The sequence below is a fragment of the Anopheles bellator genome, chromosome 1 (genome assembly GCF_943735745.2).
Source record: "Anopheles bellator chromosome 1, idAnoBellAS_SP24_06.2, whole genome shotgun sequence".
Taxonomy (NCBI): Eukaryota; Metazoa; Arthropoda; class Insecta; order Diptera; family Culicidae; genus Anopheles; species Anopheles bellator.
Window position 1 is genome coordinate 59,062,370 of NC_071285.1, and position 21,794 is coordinate 59,084,163.

Below are 21,794 nucleotides of genomic sequence, written 5' to 3' on the forward strand. Positions count from 1 at the left end.
TATTTTTAGATCGCTTTCCGATATTTGGAAAGGTTGGCCACAAATCGGTGCCTAATAAAAGTTGATCGATTTGATGATAAGTTTACAAATCATTTGTAAAAAAACCGGATGAATCCGGCGAAACGGAAACAGATGGTTGATGGTTTTCCCCCTCCCGGGGACCTTTTGCGTGATCTTTAAATCCCCAAAGCGTTAGATAATCAAGGACAGGCGAGGTGGCCCACAGGGACTGGCTCAACGACTTCAATTTGCCCTCGTTGAACAAACTCAATTCACCGACCTCCGACTCACAGCACCAACCGGCACGATGGGCAGACGATGGAGTCTTTGAACTCGCAGCCCCTGGGTGTCGTTCCGGCCGGGTGGTGGCAAAAGAATAAAATTAACTTCCACTGCTTCCGCCTTGGGCACGAGTCCGTGTAATCGAACTAATGTGGTTTAAATTTGTTTCGTTTCTCGTTCTCTCTCGCACCGTCAGATCTTCCGTTAAGGAGGCGCTATTAGGACAGCGACACTTTACCGGGTGATTGGCCAGCACCGGATCATCTTCGATTGGGTCGAGCGATAAGCGTTGCGCCACAATGGACAGCATAACGGCCGAGCTGAGCAACGGAACGGCGATCGGGCCGACGGTCGCTGGCGCCGTCGTGTCCGCCGTGTTGGCACAGCTCGTGACGGCGGCAACAAGTCCCGGGACCGACCGGGACAACTATGGCAACGGCGGCGGCAGTTACAGCAATGGCTCGATGGCACTCGGCGGCCACCAGCCATCGGGCGGCCTGGGCAATGGGACCGAGGCTAATTTATGGTTCGTAACCTCGTTAGCCCTCTCGTCCCGGTCCCAGCAGCACCAGCAGCAGCACCAGCAACTGCACCACTCGACCACCGGCAGTGGACCGGCCGGTGGGTCCGACGGTACTGGGGACGTATCACCCGTGACCCTGTCGACCGAGTGGCCCCGGCTGGCCCGGCTCCTCCTTCTGGCCTGCCTATCCGTCGTCGGCAGCATCGGTAACGTGTTCATGATCTCGTCGGTGATGATTGAGGACCATCTGAAGAAGGCAGGTAAGGGCGAACGACGGTCAATCGGTTTTTTAATGGATTTGTTCCGTCCTTTTTTCCACTGTCAACCAGTAACACCATTTTTAATTAACTTATTACGCCCGGAGAGGACGCCCGCTTCCTTCTACGCGTTTGCGCTTGTCGTGAGCCTTCCCTGTTTTGTACTGCGGGCTTTGAGCCGTTGCTAGCTGTAGTTTTTAACGCAAAAAGGGCCGCCAAACAAAACGGCGAAGGTTCACGGCATGGCTAGTAATATAGAGACCAAAGTATCCTGCCGCCGTAGAAGCGCTAGTGGTTTTTTGGTAACTTTCTTTACATTCTTCTAGCATAGTTTTTCTTTAAAATTCGTTCTAGCGTTGCTACAGTTCCTATATATCTCTACCGTTCCTTAATGCATTCTTTGGCAACTAGTTCTGTTTCTGGTACTTTGCTCAAACAAACCCACACACCCTCTCGCTCTCTCTCTCTCTCTATGGTTCTCTTTTTTGCTTGTTCCGGCGCGCTTCGTAGCCTAAAGTATTCCCATTCTTAGTTCCACTTGAAAACTTTGCCTTCCACTTTATCACTCTGTCCCTTGGTGGTGGACCTAAGCGGAGAAGCAAAAAAGCTATGACGGTACCACCATCATCGATCGGAACGAGTTCCAGCAATGGCGAGAGCGAACGAAGAATTTGAATTTACGCATAAAATAGTAGCTCGATGGGTTCATCTCCTCCATGACGGTAGTGCACCGTTTTCTAGAAGCAGTGTGCTGAACTAGAGACTGGAACAGATTTTTCGTTCCCATTTACGCCGATTGTTGGCCCATCGGACTTGAAACTCAGAGTTCAGAACGCAGATGCGACGACACAAAATCCGAACAATCACTACCCACCAACCATACTACCTCGCCATACTTCTTACAGGAAATGCATTCATAGTGAACATAGCGCTCGCCGATTTACTTATCACTAGCGTAGTGATGCCGGCGTCCACCATCGTCCTGCTGGCCGGCATCGACAACGCCGACACGGAAGTATGCAAATTTCACTGGTTCTTAGCTGCTTGCTCGTTTTTGGTTAGCATTTTAACATTAGCCGTAAGTATATTCACCTTCCAATACTATATTCCCCATTACCGTACTCTTTGTGGCCGTAGTGTTTGGCTTGCACTAGATTCCGTAGGTTAGTTCCGTAGAGTAACTTCAACGCCCTAGTTAGATTTGCCAGCCAAGTCCCTTTGACTGCCCGATCCAGTCGTAATTGATGCAACCTAGGGCCTATAGCCTTGACAAAGATTGGTCAGCTGGCCTCTTAGAAGATATTCCTATCGATTAAACGCATTTGCTGCCGTAACGAACTCAGCCCTTCGAATGTAGGTCAGTAGACGAAGGTGATCAGTAGAGGATTGCGTGATCCGTAAACGCCTTTGTTTTCGCCACGGCATGCGTTAGATCCGTAGGAATCCTTCTGGGGGAGGCAAACACAATCAGGTAATTTATCAGGGTCATCAGTAGAAGGCCCCCCACGCTTGTCTGTGTGTATTGGTGTGGCTTCCCTTTCAAACGACCGGCCCACTGCAACATAGTGCAGGCATAACGGGGACACACCACTCGTCGAACGTGCCAAGCGTTGTTAACGCCACACTAACGACCATTCATTTTCTCCCCCCTAACGCCCCTTCACCACCGCAGATGATGGCGGCCGAGAACTATCTGCGGCTCTGCACGTTCCAGAACGAGCGCGGTTGGTTCAACAAAACCAATACGACCGCCATCTTGTTGCTGATCTGGGCGGTCGCCTGCATCGCGTCCGGCATGCAGTTTGTCTACGACATCCGCTTCGACTACTGCAACTGGCGGGTGCAGCAGGCCATCCCGCACGAGGCCGGCGTGGTCGGGCTGATTGTCCTGCTGCCGCTGCTGCTCACCTTCGTGACGCACATCCGGCTGATCGTGGACGTGAAGCGAACGATGGCGCTGCCAAACTTTAAGCCCAGCCTCGCCTACACCTGGGACCTGTCGCTCGCCCGGACCAACTTCTACAGCTTTCTGATATTCGTCGTCTTCTGGCTCCCGTTCTGCGTCATCTTCGCCTACGGAACGGCACGGTTCGTGTCGAACCGCGTCTTCTACACCACCGTCTGGATCGGGCTGTCCAAGTCCTGTTTCCACAACGTCATCTACTGCCTCACGAACCGCCACTTCCGGAGCGCCTACATCAGCCTCTTCAACTACTGCTGCTGCAAGACGACGGTGGCCGTGTCGCGACGCCAGCGCTCCGACGGTGGCAATCGGCCCACGGCGGACGTGCGGGTCCACATCATCCCCGGCTACAACATGTACTCCTACACCAGCCCGCAGCGCTCCGGCAACTGCCACGGACACTGGGGAAAGCGCGATTGTCACGAGTTATGATCGGAAACGTAGCTAAATTAATCGAACCGTCCGGCCACGTCCTACGGCCCGGCCCGGTTGGTCGATTAATTTACCGGCGTTGCGTTGCTACACATCGCACGGTCATATGCCGCCTCGTTTGCCGTGGGTTGTGACATTCGTTTGTTCTCCCCGATCTATTTCTGGGGACGGGGCGTGAGAATTTGGTCAGCTGCTTAACTAGCGGCGTAGAGACGGAACGGCCCCAGCTGCCGCTTTTTTGCTGGACCGTGAAAGTTTAACATCCCAGACACGGCGTAACGGTGTGTGCCTGGTTCCGAGCAAACGGTAACCACGAGCCACGAGTTAATGAAGACGGACGCATTATTTTACGGTCACTTTAAACTCATTTCTTTCGTAAACCATCAACGCGCTTTTCAATGCGTCTGCTTCGAACGTATATTTTGTTATCAACAGCCTGTAAAACAAGGAAAGTTTAGTTACACCAAAAAGCTTAAGTGTACGTCCAGCAGAAGACTGCAAGAAAGGCATCACGAAACTTGGTAGGAATTTGGTAGAGTTTACTAGAAGCCGGTTCCACTGTTTAGCCGTACTGTGCGTGAGTGAATTGCGATAGCCGTAGCCGTAACTTGGTGTGTCCCTGAAACTGTCCCGGATAAAGAAAATCCCTCGGAGACATCCCCACTGAATGTAACGTGTGTCCGTAGGCAAAATCGATGGAAAATTAGGTTGAGTATCGTGAATGGCAAAGAAGGAGCAATTCCTGGACATGGCGAGAGGAGGAATTTTAAAAGTTCATCATCAAACTTATCTCACCGTATCCCGACGGAACGCTTTAGCACTACCGGAGGTCCGTAGACACAATAAACTATATACAATAACTGAATCTTTGACCGTCGTCCCGGACGGGATCGACATTATTTACACGATGTACCAGAGGAAGGACTTGCACCGAAGTATCTTGCCGAGTAGATAGTCGAGTAAAGAAGGGACTAACAGCCAGCCTATTTTAAACAAATATACAGTCATAACCGGGCGTCTTTGTACATAATTACGATGAATATTACATATGTACACGTTATACATGTAGGAGTGCAAAACTTAGTGGCACACCAAAAGCGTAAGCTTAAACCGTCATTGTTAAACTGGAAAATATACCTATTTATCGTTCGTAGGACTTATTGTCCGCGATCACCGCGAGAGATGATCAAAACAATGCCACCACCCCAGATGATGATAGGAACTCTCGAAAGAGCACGAAACTGAGAATTTTTAAAAACTTATGAAGAAACAAGTGGCCATGACGCGGAAGTAGGAAAACGACAGCAATGGGAATATCCGGTCCGGACAAACGAGATACAGCAACGCTTGACTTTTGAGTCGATGGTGGACCTAATGCCTTGCGATTTTGATTTGCCGTCCCATTTTTCGATGACTAACATGCATGCAAACAGTCAAAGTCGTCGATGAACCTACCGCAACCATCCGACCCTAAATCGTCACCGTTGTCCGCTAACTATCTGTACCGCTTGTCCTTGTTCTTGTCGTGGTTATCTCGCTGTTATTCTAAATGTTCACCTATGATCGTACCGCACTGGCGGCCACAAGCCACTTGAACCCATTGGCAACAACAATGTCCACCATCGATCGCTGAGTGTGTATAAGTGTGTAAATTGTGAACTACTGGAGTTTTTAATTGCCTTTTCCAAACACATGAATAGCTGTGATGAAGATAATAGAGCATAATGGAAACAAAACCACCCAAGTAAATCCGCAACATCGTCCGGAATAATGGTTCCTTCGTACATCATAGTTTCCCCGTTAGATTACCATCGGTTTTACCATAACAAAATAACCGACCAAGCATAGTAATATCCGTGCTCTGCTGGCCCAACGCAGCACTAAGTAGTTAGTGGTAGACCGGAGTGTCAGCGAAGAGACCTTTTTTAATCTATAAAACAGAGTATAAAGAGAACTGAATGTATGCCGGTCGCTGTGCGGGACGAGTTACACTACATTATGAATATCAAACTAACAAACCTAATGCCGTAAACTTGGTATAATGTTACTCAAAAAGATGTAATAAAGGTCTCCGGTTAGGACCACTACTAAACGAATGGCGCTTAGTTTTCAATTTGCCCTGCCCTGTTAGTTGACATGAAATCTAGTGTTCAATCAGCGTGAAGAGTATTACCGGAAGTTACTGGTTCCACCACCATGATAATTATGTTTCAGTACCTACAATGAAAGAAAAGCGAAGAGTAAATTTATAAATGACCATCCCTTTGGCCGCTATCAAACGACAGTTTGCAATCCTGCAGTCATTTATTCTCAGAACGCGGTTTTCGTCATTCGTCCAAGGAACAACCGGTGCACACGCCAAACGGTCGTGCGGGCACCCAGGCTCAACTTTGAATCAAACCTTTTACTATGGGCATCATGGAATGAAGTGACTTTGGTTTGCAATAGATTTCGTACCTTTTTAAAAAATGCATACCTTTCAAAGGGCCCTCTCGTTGCGTTGACCGGCACAAACAGCCGGCAACGTAGACGTCGGTTTTCTCTCATGGACTCACGGTGATGCGTTGCACATTTGGTAGTGGTTTGGTAGTAAAACAGTCCTGCACATAGTAAATCACAGGGCTAGGTTTCACTCAACGATGGCGATGATGAGAACGGCAGACGGCGGATTTTTACAACACGACGCGCGAATTTTTATCTGCGATGGCGACCCGAAACACAAACGTCAAATGAGCAAAATCCGTCCGCTGTCAACCACGGCTAGGGATGTGTGCAACTCTGTCAATTAACGAAGCGTTAAGTATTCAAACACTAAAGCAAAACACGACTTTAGTCAATTTAACGTGTTGGAATTGTTTTTGTTTAATTTTTTAGTTTTTAATTTGTTTCCTTCGGTTGTTATGAAAGGACCCGAAACTGAATAAGCCTCAAATCTGCTGGTGAGAGTTGAATGGTGTGCAAGCGACCGAGTTGACAAGAGTGGTGAGAAGTGGTGAGAAACCTTCGCTTCGTTCGAACATAGAGAGAAAGGAGAAACACAGAGGCTGAGAACGCCGAAATCGCGCGGCGGTCAGTTTGTTTGTTTGCGTGTTCAGGGTTTTGTTCAGTGTATGGTGTGTGTGTCCAGTTCCGTTGAAAGCGCGTCCGCGGAGGTTTGGTTACGGGTTTTAAGCGTGAGTAGCAAAAGTTACAAGCCCAAAAAGCCCATCGACTTCCTTCAGCCAGGCGAAGGTAAAAATCGTTCCCCGAGAATCGACAGTGGAAAAAGGCACCGCCGAGACCGAAACGGAAGAAGATACTCGTCGAACGCAATACGCCATCGCGCCGCCATCAGGCCCGGACAGAAGCACATTTTTTCCGACCCCGTGGCCCCAATTGCACCTCACCAGCAAAGCCTTCTAGGCGATCGACCACATGTCCAGCTGGACGCTGGACTTGCCCACAGCTCTGAGGAAAAGGAACCCTTTTTTGCTTCGATCAAAGTCGTCATCTGCACCCCGTGTTCCTATTTTTTCTTCGCGCGTTGCGTGTGCATGTGTCTGTGCACCTTTGACGTAGCGCCCGTTGTCTCCTCTGTGCCTTCGATTCTGTCACGGTTATCTTGTGTTTTTTGTGCTTCGTATCGTCACATACCGCAGTACGTGCGGAACTTTTATGTTCCATTCACAATAACACACATTTGCCAATCGCATTCCGGTGAAGCCAAGCGAACGGCGACAACCCTTCACTCGCAGCGGAAACGTCATTTTCCTTCGGTGTTTGTTTCTTTTTCTTGGAAACAACGAAGGACGCACATTGTTGCGTACCGTGGTTTGTTGTGTTTTCTCGGGTGGAAGAAAAGTAAAGTTTTTTAGAGCTAGTACGACGTCCCAGAATAAAAGGCTTAAGGTGTTGGTCAAGTCAACGATGGCGGCGAAGACAACGGATGACGGTGTGGCAGTCGCGCCAATCAAGCTTCGTTGAACGCCCTTGTTTGTATGAGTGTTGGTGCAAAGGTGCGGTGCGTTGCGTTGTAAGGCGACCTCGGCCCGATAAGCAAAGTCCTTGGCAGAAAATATGTGCAATAAGAAAACTATGCATTACCAAAGACTATCTTTATCGTCTTTTCGGCTCACCGTCCCCCGTACTCGTTTTCCTTAGGTGGTCGACGGCAGTTTTCCCGTGGTGCCCCGAACAGTGTATGTGTAGCCCTGTGTGTCCCTTTGCGGTTTGCGTCTGTGTGTTTGGGCCCTACGAGCGTTTTCCTTTTTGGCAAAGCTTCGCCGAAGCACAAGAAACCGAGGCGACCGGATGAGTGTGAGATAAAAGCTGCTATTCTGCCAACGCATCTTCCCGGCGTCTCTCGGAGTGTGTGCGTTTTTTCATTAATTTAAACCAATGTATCATGATTGAGTGAAGCCACCCCTTGCTACGAGCCCCGGCAACCGGTCAGTATTTGCAGTACTGTGTTAAGGAATTTAGCTGTAACTCCCAAGGCAAACGGGAAATGATGCAACGGTAGTGAAAACAAAATCACAAACGAAACACAAGAAACTCCGTCAGCCGTCCGCAGTGTCAAAATGTTTCCAATAATGCGTCGCTGCTAGGCGAATCGACCAATCCTGAGAGAGGACGCGCGGCCCCACTTCGTCAGCCTTGAGCAGATTAAAACGCTAGCGTCGCTTTCGTCTTGGATTCAAAAGGAATCGTGCTTCCATTTTGTCCAACGAAGCGGTCGTCAAGGCGTGTGCAGAGAGCGTGCAGATATTCGGTGCCAAGGTCGCCTGCACGGTAAATCTGGCTACGACGGACGAGTTGTTCGAGCTCATTATTCCGCACTAACGGGTAAGTGCATTCCCCAAATGTCATCATAAAGGAATCTAAAACATTGACAACTTCTGCAAACTGTTGCCGTGGTGACCTCCAAAACGATGCTTGGCTTGGCAGATCAACACACAGATGCAGCAAACATGATGAGGAAAAAAGAGACCGAACGTGCGAAGAGAGACAGAGAGGGAGAGTACGGATACGCATTGCGTTGCGTATCGGATTTTTGCTCACTTTTGGAGGTTATGTTCGCGACAAGGTGAACGTGCGTCTCGCGGCCCGCCGCCCGAAGATTGTGCGCAACTCACGTGGTAGCTGCGTGACACCAATTGGAGTTGCTGCAAATGAAGCATTGCGGAAGATAGATAAGATTTAGTTTCAACCTTTCAACTCTACCGCAATCCGCCGGCAGCTGAAACCCCGGGTTCCAGACGGTCCGTCATCCCTTTCGTCTAATATTTTCCCACAGCCATCTGAGCAGCCGAATCCTACGGTGTAGCGGACAACGTTTAAAGGTCGTCCAAAAGACACGACGCAGTCTCCAAACCGGATAGTTTAAAAACCGGAAATGCAAAGTAATCAATTCGTGAAAATGGGTAAACACTATCTTCCCTCTGGTCGATGGGACGTGTGAGTGAAAAAACAACCCACTTCACTTCTGTGGCCCGCCTTGGCGCTGCTACCGGCACCGGCAGTTCCCTTCAGGCGCGTTTAATGATGGGAAACACGAGCGAAAAAAAGAAAACAAACGTGTTTATCGAAAGTTTCCGAAGGTCCTACATGCGCAGAGTCATCAGCGCCAGCAGCAGCCCGCTTGGTGGCACTTCTTTTTTCTCAATTCAACATTATGCCACTCCTGCCAATGCGCAGGTCCTGTTTACTGTCTTTCGTGGCCTACGTGAGTTGAACGTTGCATTTTTTATGCCAGCTTTCGGCAGTGTAGTCCCCCTGTGCGGTTGTGTCTTTTGCTCGGTCCTCGGCATCCCATGCCTTCGGCGATCGACATCCTGCCTCATCAACCGACCGATCAAGCGGCGAGGTTCTCGTTTCGTTCCCGCTGCTGTCGCTGTAAGCACCCGCAGGGCCTAGAAAGCTTACGCGGTAACGTGTGCGGTGCGTATCCTTTCGTGTCTGGCTCATCCGATGCGATGTCGTTGTGGTCGTCATTGTCATCGCGCCGTCTTTGCCCACGATGGGAACCAAAACGAGTCTTGGTCGCAAAACGAGAGGAACCCTCCGGTTGTAACGGAAAGGAGAAGGCGCACCGCTGGCTTGAGGAGGGCTTTCGAGAAACACGAAGCTCGCTCTGCCGTGTGGGGAAGGCGAAGAAGACACACAAGGCGTCCTACATGTGCGCCCGGGTGATGATATCCCATCAGCGATCGAAATGCGCCAGAAGAGGAGAGACTCATTTTATCATTTTCTGGAGGCCCGCCTCGCCTTTATAACTGGATTTGTGTGGTACGATTTTTCGGAGGAACGGCGACGACGACGGACGGAAGTAAATTTTAAATTACAAATTTACAACCCAGCCTTACCTTCCCGAAACGACTGCATACTGAAATTAAACGCCGTGCGCGAAGCCCTTCTGGACCCCGACAACTCATTTGCATCGCGCGCACTGCTCCTTGGCGACGCTCAAGAAGCGGCCGAATTGACTGAACGTTTTTTATGATTTTCTTTTGCGAAAAATCGAAAGTTTCGCGAAAGTAGCATCCTCTCATGGAGTGGAGAATTTTCGGTTTGAAAACAAGAGGACCACATCGGTGGCCACAACTATACTCCCATCCGCCAATGGCTCCGTATCTCCAGTTAGCCGGTTGTAGGGCTCCCGGAGGTCTCATTGTTTTCGACTTTTACTTTACAGTCGCCCCTCGAATGTCTTCAGTTTTTTGCCTCCCGTTGGTGAGCCTACGGGCCCCCAATACGCGTGAGTTTCACGCATGTGTGGCACGGTTCTTTCACGCCAGTTACGCCGCGAGAAGCCAGCTTTTTATGCTCCGAAGATTTTTGGCACAATGGAAAAGTGCTTTTATTACATTCCGTGTGTTTGCGCTGTCTCTCTCGCACGGCCCGACGTACGGGGGCCCTTTACCAGGGCAGCTGCTGCAGCGGATTGCTCCGTCTTCGAGTCGACCCCATCAACAGAAAATGGGCGACTGTCTTGTGGGCCGTCGGCCAGAGAGCATACCGTGGTATTTACTGCGCGCGGCGCGAACAATCAATAAGCAGCATTTCATTTAGTTTTTTCGACCACGAAGTGGCCACACAGTGGTGGTGTTGTTGTTTTTTTCCTGCCTCCGAAGGAACACGAAATGGGGCTGCCGTTTCATCAGAAAGTGGGAGATAATGTGGCCGCCCCTGGGCTGTGGTGGTGGTCCTTCGGTGGAGCCGATAAGAGAAACAACCGGCCCTTTTCTCTTAATTGGGCCGTTGTAATTTTGTAATCACTCCGCTGCACGGCCCGGGAAAGTTTATGGGGCTGAAGAAATGTTTTAATCTCGTTTGTCGCGCTTGATGGGGAGCCTGAATATTTATGGGGTTGATTTGGTAAGAGTGTCCCAGCAAAAACAGGGCGCGATCGATTTTACGATGGCGGCCACCGTGTCCACCAGCAAGCGATCTTTTCCATCCTCCATTTTGTGCATCGCCCTGCCAATGGAACGTTTGATGCATATCCGGGCCACTCGGCGCGGCGCGGTGCGGCTTTTCCGTGCTCTGCTGCATCCTTGGGCCTCTCAGTCTCTTTCATTCCAGGACTCATTCTTCCTGATATCTAGGACACGGACACAGGAACAGCATCACCACCACCACAGAACCCAGGGATGATCCATCGGAATCTCTGTTGCTGTGTGTGTCGCTTTTTCTGGTTTCCCTTTGCGATGGGCATGGCCAATGAAAAAACAGAAAACTCATTTCCGGTGTTAGTCCGCCGTTGGAGCGGAGCACTGAAAATCGGCAGCAGCCAGCACGATTAAAACCCTACGATAGTAAAATTGATTTGTGTGTGCTCGCTCGGCCGCGCACGCTCTCCCCGTTTCGGAACGGAACGAGATTCCGCATTTTAAAATTAGATTCCGTTGCCAATTTAGATACGATCGCGATCGGGAGTTTCCCGCTGATTGGTGAATCGTTTTAGAAAACCCACAACGCTTTTGCTTGTTCTTTTTTTTTTAGTTGAAGAGTTCCCGCCGAGCGCATCCCTTTGGAGCGCGTTGCGGTAACTCTTACACGGCCAAAGGCTTGGACCGGAGCGGAGCCGGAAAAAGCAAAAGTGCGCACTGTTGTAGTTTTCATTACGGCAAAGAGAAGGATGAAACACAAACTATGCACATTTTCGAAAAAAAGCGGCTTCAATGAATGCGATTGAAGTTTTCAAAGCTGATTCCGGCACACACACCGCTTCCTTTTTTTCCGCTACGCTCCGGTTCGGTATTTAGATACTGATCCTGTCTTTCAAAACTTCTTCACCGTGTCCGTCCGTCCTACGGTGACTGCGCTTTCATCCTTGCCGCTGTGCTCGAACAAGGACGAACGAACCGGCCCCTGGCCGTGCACCGCACCGCACCGCACCGCATCCTTGCCCGGACCGTTCGCCATTCAATTTTTCGAATAAATTGTTTCAATCCCGAGAAGCTGATTTTGTACTTTTTCGCCCGGGTGGATGCCTGCCTTCGTCCCGCGGTGCAACGGTGCCCTTCTCCTGCTCTCCGGGGAGTGCTCTTTATAGTCGCAGGAGGAGGCTGTGCCTTTGCTGTGCTGAGCTGTGCCTTTTCTCGTCCCGGTTCGTGGAGGATGTAAAATTTCACTCTCGCTGCAGAATTTCTATCGCCGGCCCTGATCTGCCTCTGGCCGCTTCCTCGAGGCTCGTGGCTGAGATGGGGTGCCCCGGCCGGGCCCCGGGACGCTGGTTCTTTAATGGTGTGTTGTATGTGCACATTTTTAAGCTCATGAAAAGAAGCTCCACCGCTTTGGAGCGACTTATTCTGAATCCCCCAGCGAGTCACAGCTTTTTCGGTTTTGGAGAGTGACCAGTTTTTTGCCATTTCCCTCTCAAGCTGATTACGATGCGACACAAAGTTCTAAACCTTGGATGGGCGTATTTGCTTATGCCAGCTCCTCCTCTAGGTGCCTGCCTGTCGCCAAGGGGCCGTGGTTCCATTGTCCGCAGCTACAGTCTACGTCGTTGCCTTCGAAAGTGTTTACTTTCCAACTTCCGTTGAATGCACCTCACCCATACTTACTTAGTTCGGTTCGGTGGCCACAACTCGAGGACTGGATTTATTCTGAGTGCATTTATCCAGTGCGTCGTATCAAAGAAATGGGATTAAACACTATCCCCACCTCAGAGTCGTATTTGCCGCCAATGCCTACTACTGATCTGTGAAACATGAATAAATTAAGTCGCTTGAAGCGAACAAAGTTTCACTACCCCGGTGCAAAAGCTACAACAATGTGTTCATCCCAAACAACCCCATTCATTGTTGGTATCGTTTCGCCTTTCCGCACACACAACGAACCGTCTGTGACACTCGGTACTAATCCACTTCCGCATCCGCTTTATTCTTTCTTTACAGATGGATGTTGTCCTGCGGAGGCGTTCCATTCAGTAAGTAGCTTTTAACGATGGTCAGAATGGGAGAACGGATCTTACGGTTATTAGTGCCATTACAACAAATTAGCTTTGTCCGCGCTGGGGCGCCCAATCGAAAACAATAGAAGCGTTTCGCTTCGTTCGCTGCCTACACTCCTGTACTGTTGTGGAATGCCTCAAAGACGAGATATGCCACGTGCGCGCGCTGAGTACAGTTAAACTTTATAGACGCTAACCGAGGCAACCGTTACGATCAACCTCCCGCGTCGCCAAAGGCGTTTCCTAATGTTTTCAAAATTAATCCCCGGGCGGCGGAGCGTGCGTTGCCAACAAACCCATCTGGAGATCGTATCTAAACGCAATCGCAAACGGAGAGAGATAAGTGAGTCACATCAGTGTGTTTCTTTGCTACTAAACCGGCTCCATGTCATTCAACCCACGGCGGAATACATTGGCATCATTAAAATGGCCGGGGCTCTCCTCTTCAAAACCGGTACGGCATTGTTTCAACAACACACAACAAAAGAGTCGCTCGGCATCACAAAGAATACCATTATGGGGCTCAATCATCTCCCGCCTATTGGTCATCAGCGCTAAGCTGGCAAACACGGCGACTAAAGGCAACCTGCCGCATGGCTGCTGCAGTCCGTGATGCACCACCACGCCGGCTACCGTTTTGCGTGTAGCAATTACGGGTTAGCAATGCCCCCCGGTAGTTCATATTTCATTACAATATTGTTTTGTGCCATCGGATGCTGTGTGCTGATGGCGATCCCTATTAGGGGCTGGTGGCGTTTTGCATCCTGTCCATTAGCGTCCTGCGCAGTGGGTTCGTTCGAGCGATTATGGCCCAGGAAACGGGGTTCGTTAAACGATAATAGTGTTCCAGTCATTTTCCCATGTTTGTTGCTACTTAGCAATACGATGCCTAGTCGGTCGGTGCCGCTGATAGGGAGGCCGTTAATCGATCGCTTGTCATAATCGGTCGGACAAGAGTGTCTATGATGCAGACCCCGCAATACACGTATTGAGGTTCGATTGAATGTTGATTGAATGTTTGTTTGGGGAGTGTCTCTGGAAGCCGAGAAATGACGGCGTTGGCAGTTTCGCTGCGAGTTATCAGCGCAAAGCTGGTGCGATAAGATTATTTTAATTGGTCTTAATGCAAATTAAATGTTTAGTTTTCGAGCTTTATTTTTGCCCAACTGGAGGCGGCTAGAATTCTGAAGGTCAACAACAATCCATGTCGGTCGGAAATGCGTCTTAATTCCACTTTAGAGGTTCCACACACATATGTCCCCACTTACCGGGCCACTTCGTGCGAACAACCAAAATATTGTTTCTCCGAAATTCCCCGCCGACCGATCACCATCATCATCGTAATGAGCTGCTGCGTGATGAACAACGTACGTGTCTGCAACAACACAATCCTTAGCCTTTGATCCTGTCTCGACGGACCCGAAGGAAGACACGGAACCGACGAGAGGCAACATTGTGTGGCCCTTTTTTGGCTGGCTGTACTGCGTGGGAAGCTTTTGACACAAGAACAGAGAGCCGTCCCCTATCGAATCGACGGAGCCGACCGAGCCGCGTGGATTTTGTTTCCTTCTTAATTTGCTTGGTTAGCCCAGGCCGCCAGCCCGCCCGCTCGACCCGTTCGCGCGTCGATCAATCTGCAGAATTGTATTTTTCGAAACTCCCACGATCACATCCTACGGCAAGCAGTCCTTTTTTTCGTCTCCGCCGCCGTGTCTCTTTGTGAAGATCTAAGAACCGTTTGTGGTGATTCCCACCGCCTCGCCTTTCGGTGGGCGACGGGGCGAGTTCTCTCTCGCGCCTCCAGAATGTGGGGAGGCCTAATTAAGAACACGTTCTTTTTGGATGGGTTTTTTAACTTCGTTTACCATCTCTCTCACTCGCGCTCGCGATGAAAAAAAAATGGCTGTCCATTCGTGGGTCGTTATTTCGTCACTTCTTCTGCTTCTCGCGTTGGGTCGTGACTTTCGGTTTCACATATGTGCCTCCCGAGGTCTCGGCAACAATCGCCCCTTGGGGGACCACAGCCACCACCACCGACGCATTCGACGATGTGCAGTTTCTTGTCTGCGGATCAAGGGAGGAAGTCAAGGGACCGCGTGGCTCCCCTAACTATTGCTGAATGTGCTGTCAGCGCACGGCGCGGCGGAGTCGCGCGCTGTTCCGTCACAGGACCCATCGAAGATGAGCCGATAGAGGCCCACCAGGTGCGCACGCCTGTGCTGTGGCTGGCAAAGTGGAGACTTCGTACTCCGAAACACCTCAATCCTGCCACCGACACTTTTCTGGCTTCGAATTTTACCGGTTTTGCTTGCTTGCCGCGGCCGCTGCTTATGCGCCTGTTGGTGGAGTCGAAGAAATAGGAAGAGAAAAAAGGTCCCGATCGCCGGGCGCGTTCTCACGCCTTCTTCAAATAATCCCACGCTCCGCCGGTCTCCGGGAAAGAGGTAGACGACGGAGTCCAGGGAGTCCGGATTTGGAAGGTTTTGTGTCTCTACCGTTGTTGCCACTTCCTTACACGAGCCGCGCGCGTTCAAGGTTTTGGCCGGCGCGAGTGTGATCCTTAAGGCGATTAGAGGTTTTTGACGGTCTCTAGTGGCCGTTCGGTAGCAGTGGGGGCCCATTTCTGTTCCAAGAATAATTGAAAGGCATCTTTCCAATTTTTTCCCAGCAGCATCGAAAAGCTGCCGGTATCAATATCTCACGGTAGGCGATTTCATCTCCTTGACCTGTATTCGATATTCCAAGGAAGCCGGGCCGGCTTCTCTCCCTGGAACTATGAAATTTAATTTGTTTAATAAATTGTAATAAACGACCCGTTTATTAACGAGCTTGCGGAGGAGAAAACACGGAATCTCCGATCACAATCGAGCGATGTTCCCACCAGATAGTTGGGACCTCACTCTCTCCACCGTTGGGGACCCCGTTTTCGATGGGATCGCTCTTGACACAGTAGCGACGCGGTCTTCGATGTGTGTACGACGGCGGCGGTCGGTTGTGGCTTTTTTCCCTACATTCTTCAGATTATCTCACCGCGCCGGAGGAATGTTTTGGAGTAACAAAAGTCCCATGATTGGTGTTTCCACGATTTTCCTTGCGTTCTCTCGTCCTCTTCTCGGTGGGCAACTTGGGCCAGCGTGGTGACCTTTCAGACCTCTCACAGGCTCAGCGATCAGTGAAATACGTCGACTGCACAACTCTCCGGCCGAGATTTAGAACCCTTGCCAGCCACATTCGTTGCCGCGCTTTCGATGATCATTGCTGCTTCGGAGGACCCAGCGGGAGGGGACTTGGCGTCTTCTTCGCTTCTTCAACCTGTCCTCTCTCCCGTGGATAGCGTCGTCTGGAGATCGTCCCAGCCGACGACCTTCTCAAGATCAAGTCGCTGCCGTCTCGCTGGCCGCCGCCCTTTCCCAGTCGCGTTGTATCGTGCCAGTGTACCCAGTGCCTGTGGGAGACTTCTAGGTTTCTATTGAAATTGTTTCTTTTATCGCTTTTCTGGTTTCCTCGCTCTTTCTCGGACTTTGGCCGCACTGCTCCGAATCGTTGAGGTTAAGGTGTGTTAAGGGGCAGTCCGCCGCGTGTTTATGGGATTTCCATGCAGTCCCTCGCCACTCGGCCGCGTCTGTGTTCTGCCCCGTCTGGGGAAGTGAGTGGCTCCTCCGCCACATTAACCACCTCCGTACGCCCTGCAACGGAAAGTTGATCCGACCGAGCCCCCGAAGACCACTCTTGGGTGCTTGTTCTGAAGAAGCAGAAGAAGCACAATGTTCAACAGCGCACAACATCGGGTTGATAGCAGCGAAGCAACAGACCAAGTTCCCAGACTCTCGCTGTCTAAGTTCCACACACTCACGCACAAGGGCTAGGGAACCGCTGTTGGGTCTCGATCTCTCGGTGTCCATTCTTCCCATTCCTTCTTCGCGAGAAGATCGCTTCCCGGGCACGGATCGTTCGATCGTTTGAAGGCACCACAACCAAACGCATTGAAATGGCGCGTTGATGGTGACTCGGACCTTGGAAGAATCGACAGAGGGAGGAGTAGGACAAGACGGTGGGCACAACGACGCAGCAGCTTCGAAGAGTCGTCTCTGTCAACCATTCTTCCCACCACTTCTCGCAGAATGTCCATAAAAATGCCGGTGATTGATGGTTGCGGAAAACTGTGATCCCCATGAAGGAATCGTCCATCTCGAGAAAAGCTTAAAGCCGTTCGCACACGCAGTAATCTCTTGGGGCTGGGATTGCGCCTTGATGGTGTTACTCTGACGCACGATTCATCAGCCCGTTTATCCACGGTGCGTCTGTTTCGCTGCTCGGACCTTGGGAGTGTTTTTGGCTCGCTGTAGTCACAACTAAACGCTGTGCTCATCAGCGGGGCTAATAAAGACAACAAACAAATGAGGGAATCATCTTCGACTTCCCTTTAAGCGCGACTCCCAGGCCAAGAGCGCGTGGAACAAGGAAGCATTTTCGTGGCGAGGCCGTCGCTGCGCTCACGCTTAACCTGCTTCCTCTGCGGTGTCGGTCACCACCATTCAATGCCATGTGCCTAGGAAAACAGCAAAAGACCCTTGACCTAGGTTACCGAGCCGTGAGTTGCCTCTCTGTGGGCCCTGTGGTGTGTCTAGGAATTCCGTGGGAACTTATTGCTGCGCGGTGCCGCTGGTCAAGGGCTTTACACGCATTCGGCATCGACTAAGGAATTGCTGATCATCATCGCTGCCGCTGGCAACTGAAGATACCACACTCCGAATACGCACCGACTGGGGTTTCATCCTTGCCGTAGTCAGCCATCTTTTTTGCAATCGAATATAGTGAAGCAGCCCTTTTGTGGCCAAAATTTCAAAGTTCCAGGATTTACCAGACGACCCATCATGCCAATCAATCAAGCAACGATCATTCGAAACCCCTTGCGTGTATGTGTGTCTGTGGGGACGACGATACCTTTTTTCGTCGACCCAAGGACCAGAGAGCAGCAGCAGCAAGGGCGCACTGAAAGATGCCATAAATTATATTAATGATACAGGACGTGGCACGGCGAGCAGCGCCGAGGGATGTAATCATAGTTTTTGGGAATGATCGAAATGAAACGATGAAGGGAAACGATAAGATTGCAGGGCGATCGCCCCATCATGATGTGTGCCGAGAGAAAAAGGCTCGACGCGTATCGATCGAAATCGGTTTCGTTTCCGTTTCGGAGACAACTTCTCACATACATTACGTGTGCCGGTTTGTGTCTCGATGGTGGCGAAAGGCAGGAAGGTACGTTCGCGTAGCGCTGCCCCGCTGCACGCCGCCGCAGCAGCATTCCATGTTTTTTGAGGTAAATTACAAACGCGCCATCATGTCATTACGTACCCCGGGAATCACAGTGATCACGACGATCCCATCATAATCGATCCCCGTGGTAGCCACCGGCCACACTTCCGGTGGAAACGACAGAACGCGGCCCGGGCGACAGGAAACGGCACCGCCGCCGCCGGGTTATGTTGCCTTCGGCAAAGCAATGCAACGATACCGTGAAGACATTTCTTCGCACCGACTGCAGACATGCAACAGACCCGGTGCCCGGTTCCCTCTAGAACGGCGGCTGTGTGACAAGTAATGACTTACCCCTCGGTCGCCTCGCCCGGAGTCTGGAGCTAATTTCTGGGCAGCCTGGCCCGAAATTACAGGATGTTCCAAATCAGCTTCCGTCGCTTTCGCTTCCCGATTCGCGTCGGTCGGCCGTGAAAGTGCGCTCCCCTTTTAAATGCTGGTTCGGGGCTTCCTGTTGTCCCCCCAGAGGCCGGCGGCCAGTGTCGCCATTATGGAAAGATGCTTCAACTTTCGTAACGTTGCCTGCGCAGACGCCATCCTTTTTGGTGGCTTCCATTCAACAATGTTAACTTATCTATGAGTACTTGATCGATGCTGCAGGCAATCGAGGACGATGCTAAACTGACAACTCTTTTTGACAGACGCGACCATGGGCAGAGGAAAAGGTAAACACGGTAAAAGGTTAGATTTTCGCTGAAACCATATGGTACGAAAAGAAGCTGCCGGGGTCCAGGTCTCGCGTGGATGCTCCCTTTCGCTGTGTCTTGCAGCGAGAGAGGTGTAAGACATATTTTTAAATTCACACAACGACCGAAGTTCCACGACGACGCGCGGAACAGGGCCGCTCTGCTGGGTGATGATCCACAGGAGGGGTGCAAATATAATTTATTATTTTAAAAGTTTACCGGTGCGTCCTCTCTTTCTCGGGTCTCTCGTCGCCGATTCGCCCTTTGCGCCCGTTTGCGTTCGGATGATCCTTTTTCTACCTCTTCTTTGATTTACGCGTTGAGTGGTGTGTACCCTCTTCGATCGTCGTCGTGGCCGTCGAGAGTTTTGCCCTTTTCGGGGTTCTACTCTGTTGGCCTGTGGTGTCCGTGAGAAGAAGATGATGCGCGCACCGCGCTGCTTACACGCGGGTTATCGGGGTTCACGGCGGCGGCGGCGGGGCTGCTGCTGCTGTTCCATCACCAACACCACCACCGCATGTGTGTGCGGCGAAGAGGCAGGCCACCACACAACCACGGACCTGGGAACGCATCCCGCCGATCCCGTGATCATACGCCGCCGACGAACCCTGTGGCCCGAGGCAACGTTCGCCTCTCGCCTCTGTAGCATTTTATACGTTTTGTTCTCTCCGCGTTTTTATGGTCATGATGGGCCCTCCGCCATATTAGTGCGCGCCTCTGCCGCCGTTGCGTCGCGTATGTTGCCTTCTTGGGTCCCTGCCCGCCACCGAACCTCTCGGGCGCGGAGGAGGCGAGTGTTTGATTTTTGATCGTGAGAAAAATATGGGTAACGTGAGATTTTTCCCCGCTTCATCTTCTCGGTCGATCTTCCTCCGATCGTTTTGCCTGGCCGGTTCGACTTATCTCCCTCGGTCCCCTCTCTCTTGTGGCCACCTTCTGTCTCGTTTGTTGCGTGATCCTCACATATGATCGCCAGCCGACGACGACGACCGCGGCCTCTCCATGCGCGAGCCGCCACCAGTTCAAGAGCCGTTACTATCGGCCACTCTCCGGGGCCCTCCATGTTTGTGTTCATTGTCCACTGTTTGTGTGTGTCTGTGTCGAGAGCGGGCTGTGGTTTGCGTTTTTCCCATCGTTCGAATTCCACAGGACCGCGCCGCATCTTCATCTCGCAGCGATGGCGGGGCCCCTATTCGACTTCTCGCTTGGTTGTGGAATTTCGTCCGTGGTTCCGTGTAAGGTGGATGTCTTCAAAGGGGACATCTTCTTTTTCCGATTCAATACGCTATTGGTGATAGAAAAGCGAACGAAAACCACAAAAAAACGAATCGGGGCCCTGCAGTTAGGCGTAAAGAAAGTCTCATCTTGAGCGAGATAACTAGTAACTGTTTATAAAACTTGATTTTATTTACGTTGTTCGCTGGGGCGTAAATATTTATGCTGGCGCTGTGCACGCCGCGCGCCAATCGGACCTTTCCCCACGCTGCTTTTAGACTTTTCCGTCGGCCCTGCGGCACAGGCCCCGTCGGTTTGTTTTCATTAAAAATATCTCCGCTACCACCGTCGCGGCCACCGAAATCTGAACCGTGTTCCGGTGCTGCCGTGCGGTGCTCGCCGGAGAAAAAGGTATGGCCATATATTTTACTTAAAACTTAAAACACTGCCACCACCGCAAACGCCACCACGGCGGCGGCGAAGTGCGAGGAGAATAAATGGAGCCAGCAGCTCACCACCTACGATGATGACGGAGTGGGTGCTGCTTCAAATCGGATTATCTCCCGAAATTTGCATGATAAGAGGATTGTGCGAGGCAGCGGTGCGAAAGCGGCGGATTGGGAGGATATTTTCTTTTAATTTTCCCCGTGTCCAGGGAGGGTGGCCAGGGAAAATATTAATGCTACGAGTCCAGATCCAGATCCACTTTTCTTGCCGCTCCGTCGTGTTCCTCGTGGTTTTGCATCTCTTCCTTCTGGCGGGTCGGATTTGACCTGACCTTTTTTTTCTTCTTTCCCTCGCTGCCCGTCCGGCGGTTCTTCTCTGGAGTCCATTCGCTCCAGCCGCGGGACAGATGGTGTAGCAGATTTTCGGTGGTCTACGTACGCGCCGTCGGGAAGGTGCACCGCAGAGCGCATAATTTGCCTCGCCGCCGCAACAGGTGCGCACAATGAAGAGGCCATCACCGAGCGGTCAGCCTCAATCGGGGAGGGTTTTCAGTATTTACATAAGCCATTGACCCGCTGCGCCCGGCCGCCGTGCACGGTGTTGCTCCTTCGAGCAGGAAGCATATCTCATTGGCAACTTTCTTCGCATAAATCATACCCAAAAGGACGACGATCGTTTCGACGCGGAAACCCCTTGAAGCGATTGTGTCCGCATTCGACGGACAGATTATTCTCTTTCTCCGCGGCTGCCCCCGTCAGTGACAACCGTGATCCAGTCGCCCGGAGCACAGGAAGTAGCTCATTTGCCAAAAAGTGCAAACCACCGCCTCGGGTTCGGCGGCTCCTTCTCACATCCGTTCTGGCAGGAAAGAGGACGCAAGGGATGGGATTGTGAAACCCGACATCCGGCGGCGGTGGTGGCCTCTGGAGGAGTCTTGCGCGCGCCGCGCGCATCTTGCCATCAGCTGTGGCTGAAAGTGCAGCTGTCGAAGCACACGGTGCTCTGCTTTATGCGCCATCCGGTGTGTGAGGGGGGCCACCTTTTCTTTCGCCACAATCAGCTGCAACGCTCCGAGCAGCTTCTTATTTTTCGCGTGCGCTGTCCGCGGCCCCAGGGCACGGATTGCGTCCCCGTAACAGGATTGCATTTGTGCATTTTTTTTACTTTCGTCCCCGGTGGCGATCGATCTCGTCTTCTCCGTCCAAACTCTGGCCATAATGATTACCTGCAG

The 21,794-nt window shown here is 51.3% G+C and overlaps 1 protein-coding gene across 1 annotated transcript; it reads left to right on the top strand.

Annotated features, from left to right (window-relative positions):
- Window positions 1-581: 581 nt before the first annotated feature.
- Window positions 582-3,457, top strand: LOC131216012 (melatonin receptor type 1B-A-like). Its single transcript, XM_058210408.1, has 3 exons — window positions 582-1,065; window positions 1,968-2,140; window positions 2,735-3,457. Exons 1-3 carry the CDS (start codon window positions 582-584, stop codon window positions 3,455-3,457), a joined length of 1,380 nt encoding a protein of 459 aa, XP_058066391.1.
- The last annotated feature ends 18,337 nt before the right edge of the window (window positions 3,458-21,794 follow it).

Excerpts from the sequence above, each read along its gene's own strand:
- LOC131216012 (XM_058210408.1), top strand. The coding sequence starts at position 582 with ATGGACAGCATAACGGCCGAGCTGAGCAACGGAACGGCGATCGGGCCG. Across the intron at positions 1,066-1,967 it reads GGACCATCTGAAGAAGGCAG|GAAATGCATTCATAGTGAAC; the intron begins GTAAGGGCGAAC and ends TACTTCTTACAG. Across the intron at positions 2,141-2,734 it reads TTAGCATTTTAACATTAGCC|ATGATGGCGGCCGAGAACTA; the intron begins GTAAGTATATTC and ends TCACCACCGCAG.